At 41.2% G+C, this 6,000-nt stretch overlaps 1 protein-coding gene across 1 annotated transcript in view; it reads right to left on the reverse strand.

The window, feature by feature from the left end:
- The window catches only part of GLT8D2 (glycosyltransferase 8 domain containing 2), a gene marked incomplete at both ends in the record, with an annotated part of 30,752 nt that extends 25,072 nt beyond the window's left edge, over positions 1 to 5,680 (reverse strand). The window contains 2 exons of the mRNA XM_079714890.1: positions 4,165 to 4,271; positions 5,583 to 5,680. Coding sequence (XP_079571016.1) covers positions 4,165 to 4,271; positions 5,583 to 5,680 — 205 coding nt within the window. The remainder of the gene's footprint in view (positions 1 to 4,164; positions 4,272 to 5,582) is intronic.
- Between the last annotated feature and the right edge of the window lie 320 nt (positions 5,681 to 6,000).

Genomic DNA, 6,000 nt, shown 5'->3' on the forward strand with positions numbered 1-6,000 from the left:
AAGAACTGGAATTTCCAATATGCAGTCCACAGTCTCTGCCATGCCCTGCACTTTCTAATCCCCACACTACCTCTACACTGCTTTCCCCTCTGGATCTAAAGACACATGTTGCTGTGTTTGAGGGAAATCAAGGGAACGGGGCAATGTTCTTTATTTCGGACCTGGAGGACAGGGGAGAGAAACAACTGAGCTAGAAAGTTCTGTGGGCACCGGACATGAGAATGGAAGTCATCAAGAATTGGTACAAAGTTTGGAGGGAATATTGGATGGAGGAAAGGTGAGTTAATTGTGAGTTAATTGCATTTGAATCTCCAAATCTATGGCAGATGGCAGGAATCTTAACCTTTTTTTGACATAAGTATCTTGGAAGTCTGGTGAATCCCATAGACTTCTTCCCAGAATTATGTTTTTAAAAGTTTAAAAGATATATTGTATTATAAAGAAAACCAATTACAAAATTTTTAAAAAAAGAAAATTATCAGAATATTGGGGGAAAAAACAAATTTGTGATACCTATAGCGTTAAACATGCTTCTTTATTAAATAACAAGGGCTATTAGCAGGTATAATACTTATTGTAACTTTAAGTAGTAATGAGCTTTTAAAAATGTGAGATATTTGTAACAACTGTAATGTAACATGAAAGTATCTGATTTATACTGATGATGATGTCACAGGTACTACAGTTACTTCTGTGGTTTGTTTCCTATATTCACAAATGAAGGAAATACTCAAATTTTTTCTCATCTAAGTGCATGAGAAAATGAAATGTATCCATGGACACTTTGAGGGTCTGTGCATGCCAGGTTAAAGGTTACAGAATCCCTGGGGTAGGTTGATTCAACTGACATCTGGGTTAATATGTCATAGAAAAGTCATGTTTTTAATGTTTTACCATCTAGAAAAACTGCTGCTTTGGGAAGATTTGCCAGGTTTGTGCTGTGGCTTTTTGTAGTCTTAACCACTGGACACCAGGGAAGTCCCAGGGACAACTTCTTTTAACAGAAGAGGCAACTACTTCTTTAGAGAATAAAGAATTGGCCTTATGAGAACTATTTTTCTGCCAAGACATTTGAGACATGTTGACAAGGTAATTTCTTTATAGTGTCCTGAATTTCCACAAATTTCCTGTTGTGAACTTCCATAATTAGAAAGAGTGCTTCACTCAGGGAGACACAAATGGTGATGTATAACAAATATTCAGTATACCTTTTTTTTTAATAGACTTCCTGTGACACATGTAATTGATTAATTGCATATTAACAGGTCAGCTTCAAAATATGACTTGATTTTCTTTTTTTTTTGTAGCCGTGCAGCATGTGGGATCCTAGTTCCTCGACCAGGGATCAAACCCATGCTCCCTGCAGTGGAAGTTCAGAGTCTTAACCACTGGTCCACCAGGGAAGTTCCTTGACTTGTTGATTTTTAAATGTTTAAATTTTTACATATAGTAGAATTCGCTTTTCTGGTTGTATTGTTCCATGAATTTTAACACATGCATAAATTCCTGTGATAATCACAACAAATGAGAAAAAGAACAATTCCAACACCTCCAAAAAATTCTCTTGTGCTGCCCTTTTGCAGGCAAACCCAACTTGACACCTAACTCCCGGCAACCACTGAGGTATTCTCTGTGCCTATAGTTTTGTCATTTCTAGAATGTCATGTAAATGGATTCACACGGTATACAATCTTTAAAGACTCTCTTCTTTTGCTTAGCATGATGCATCTGGGATTGATACTTGCCGTTGCATGAATCAATAATTTGTTCCTTTTTATTGCTGAATAGCATTCCATTGCAAGGATGTATCACAGTTTATTTATCCATTCACCCATTGAAGGACATCTGAGCTCTTTCCAGTGTTTTTTGATTATGAATAAAGCATCTGTAAACACTTGTTTAGAGGTTTTTGCATGATTTTAAGTTTTTAGTTCTCTATGGTAAAGACCTAGAAGTGGGGTTGCTAGGTCATTTGGTAGATGTGTGTTTATAAGAAATTTGCCCATCTGTTTTCTGGAGTGGCTTTTATCATTTTGCATTCCTACCAGCAATGGAAGAAAAGTCCAGTTGCTCAGCATTCTTGTCAGCACTTGGTATTTTATTTTAGCTGTTCTAATATGTGTATTTCATGGTGGTTTAATATCATTGGGATGGTTAATTTTATGTATCAACTTGATGGGGCCATAATAGTTGGTCAAATACTATTCTGGGTGTTCCTGCAAGGATGTTTTTGGATGAGATTAATGTTAAAGCAGTAGTGTAAGGAACACAGCTTGCCCTCTCTAATGTGGGTGGGCCTCATCCAACTAGTTGAAGTTCTAGACAGAACAAAAAAGCTGACCTTCCCCTGAGTAAGATAATTTCTCTGGTTTGACTGCCTTTGAAGTGGGACATTGACTTTTTCTTACTACCTTCAGACTCAAACTGAAACTCATGCTCTTCCTGGGCCCTGAGCCTGCCAGCCATCAGACTGGATCTACACCAGCAGTTTTCCTGGTTCTCAGACCAGCAGACTCAGACTGGAGCTACACCTTTGGCTCTCTTTAGTCTCCAGCTTGCTGACTCGGCCTGCAGATCTTGAGTCTTGTTGGTTTCCATAATCACATGAGCCAATTCCTTATAATAAGTCTTCTTCTACATACATATACATCTGATTGGTTCTGTTTCTCTGGAGAACTCTGACTAATGCACTGGGGAAGTATCTGTTTAAATCTTTTCCCAATTTTTTTTTGTTTGTTTTTTTGTTTTTTGTTTTTTGTTTTTGTGGTATGCGGGCCTCTCACTGTTGTGGCCTCTCCTGTTGTGGAGCACAGGCTCCGGATGTGCAGGCCCAGTGGCCATGGCTCACGGGCCCAGCCGCTCCACAGCATGTGGGATCTTCCTGGACTGGGGCACGAACCCGTGTCCCCTGCATCGGCAGGTAGACTCTCAACCACTGAGCCACCAGGGAAGCCTAGGGAAGCCCCTTTTGTAGCACTATTTACAATAGCCAGGACATGGAAGCAACCTAAATGCCCATCAACAGATGAATGGATAAAGAAGATGTGGTACATATATACAATGGAATATTAGTCAGCCATAAAAAGGAACGAAATTGGGTCATTTGTAGACACGTGGATGGATCTAGAGACTGTCACACAGAGTGAAGTAAGTTGGAAAGAGAAAAACAAATATCGTATATTAACGCATATAAGTGGAACCTAGAAAAATGGTACAGATGAACCAGTCTGCAGGGCAGAAATAGAGACACAGATGTAGAGAACAAATGTATGGACACCAAGCAGGGAAAGGGGGCTGGGGGGGGGTGGGGGTGGGGGGATGAATTGGGAGATTGGGATCGACATGTATACACTAATATGTATAAAATGGATGACTAATAAGAACCTGCATTATAAAAAATAAAATAAAATAAAATTCAAAAATTCAAAAAAAAAAAAAAAAAAAAAGAAAAGCCCAGCTTCCTTTATCCCCTCTAAAAAAGTGTTCTCCTCTTGCCATGAGGGAACTTGCACGTGGCTCACCATGGTTGCAGGCCTCAACTTCTCTGCTAATTGTGAATAAACCCATTTTTGCTGGAGGAAAGAAAAAATTCATCTTAGTTTGGAAATCTAAAATTAAATTTTGTCACATATTCATTCATTTCTTTGTGGCATTTTCCAGGAGTTGGAAACTGACTTCCTTTATCTTAAAAAACAAACAAACAAGCTAATTTACCATAAATAACGATTTGTCTTGAAAACTCAAAATTTATTTTAAAATTAAATTGATCCTTCTTAATTACGGTCCTTCAAAAGAACTTCTGAACTTGACGTTTGACTGGATGCAGCCATCAGCAAACAGGGAATAGTAACCTTTAGAAATCAGCAACATGACAGAGAAGGCAGGATAGCATAGTACCCCAGGGTTTCTTTATGAACCAAAGTGTTGTGAGAACTTGCTGGCAGTGATCTAGGGAAACTCTTCAACAGGGATTTCATTCAAGCCTTTAACTCACTGTAAACAAGTGGCTACAATGTCCCTTTCATTTTCCCGGGATATAGACTGTACACCCAGGAGCTCTGAGTGCATTTGCAACGGCTCTTCTCCTTTCCCCCTCTTGCACTTGGGATGAATTGAGTCAAAAAGCATGCTACTTATGATTCTTCTGAGATTGGTTTCACGTACCTTTTATCCATTTACTATTCTGGATGATATACATTCGGCTAACTTTTTGAGGTAATGTCAGCCTAGAATCATCTTTGGCCACATGTCTGTTCTCTTCCAGAGACCATCTGGTACCACAGGAGAGAATGAGGGGGGAGACCAGAAGGCTCCCTGTATATCCCAGTCAGCCAAGCCAATCAATTCCCCTCTTTTCCTTAAACTTCTTTGTAATGAGGTTCAATTTCTTGCAAACGAATCCTTACAAATACATTCCCTGTGCAGAATGGGATGTATATATTACTGTGGCCAGAACGGGATGGATATATTACTAATTCCATTTTTCAAATGAGGAAATTGTGGCTCAGAGAGGGTCAGTAACTTGCTCAAAAATCACACAGCTGGTAAATAGTAGAACAGGGATTTGAAATTAGGGCTCTGTGACTTCAAATCTGATGCTCTTTAACCACAGGTTCTGAAACTCAGGAAAGGCTATTCTGGCTACCCCAGAGGCAGGTGAGGTGGGCTCCAGGTAACTAATGTCACTGTGTGTTGATGAAATTTCACAGCTCCCAGGTGAGGTTGGTCTGCTCTCCCTTGAGTGCTCCGTTACTCTAACTACTGAGCTCATGCCAAAGAGTAAGTGCTCACTCATCTGGCAAGGGGGCTCGTCTTTCCCCTGTCCAGCATGGTGCAACTCTAAAATTTCTTTAAGATAAAATAAGAAGGGCTTCCCTGGTGGCGCAGTGGTTGAGAATCTGCCTGCCAATGCAGGGGACACATATTCGAGCCCTGGTCCAGGAAGATCCCACACGCCGCGGAGCAGCTAAGCCTGTGTGCCACAACTACTGAGCCTGCACTCTAGAGCCCGCGAGCCACAACTACTGAAGACCGTGCACCTGGAGCCCGTGCTCCGCAACAGGAGAAGCCACCACAGTGAGAAGCCCGTGCACCACAATGAAGAGTAGCCCCCGCTCACCACAACTAGAGAAAGCCCGTGAGCAGCATCAAAGACCCAACGCAGCCAAAAATAAATAAATAAAAAATTTTTTTAAAAAGATAAAATAAGAGGATTCAGGAAACTGATATGCACATCTAATTGCAAGGCACAGCAGTAGTGAGCCAAGGAGGGAAATTCCTGAAGCAGATTCTTGTAGGAAACCTTCTAAGGTGCTTTTAGAATACAAGGCAGAAAGGAGTCCCTGAGAAGCATGTACCTCCAAGAGAAAGCCTGTTTCATTTACCTTTTATTATTATTATTTTTTTTGGTCGTGCCTCACGGCTTGCAGGATCTTAGTTCCCTGACCAGGGATAGAACCCCAGCCCCTTGCAGTGGAAGCATGGAATCCTAACCACTGGACTGCCAGGGAATTCCCTGTTTCATTTATTTTTTAAAAAACATATGAAATTGTATAAAGATTCAGTATGCCTGATTGGCATACTTCTCTCCCTCTTCACAATTTGATCTCATCTCTGACGGTGGCACGTTCCGTTTAAACTGCTGTAAACTGGTATTTCCGGTGCTTGCCGTCAAAAGCATTCTAATAGATTAAGTAGGTGCGCAAGAGATGTTTGCAGCTTCTAAAGAGGAGCTGATGGTATGGACTTGGCAGAGGGATCAGAGCTGTAAAGGGGTAGGAGAGTGATGGGGGGAAGTCAGGGACGAGAGCTGGAGGAAACAGCTACAAGACATCTTAAGAAGACATAGAATAAGAAGTAGAAATCTGGGGCCAAGGGAAACGAGTGTCTGGAGCAGAGTGTGAGAGGGCATATTCTGGGTTACCATGGTTCCTGCCTGCGACAAGTGCAGCACAGGACTCATTCCTATGCGGGCGAGGCCCAGGTGCATGGGAGGTGCAG

Source organism: Hyperoodon ampullatus (genome assembly GCF_949752795.1).
Source record: "Hyperoodon ampullatus genome assembly, chromosome: 11".
In the NCBI taxonomy this organism is placed as follows: domain Eukaryota; kingdom Metazoa; phylum Chordata; class Mammalia; order Artiodactyla; family Ziphiidae; genus Hyperoodon; species Hyperoodon ampullatus.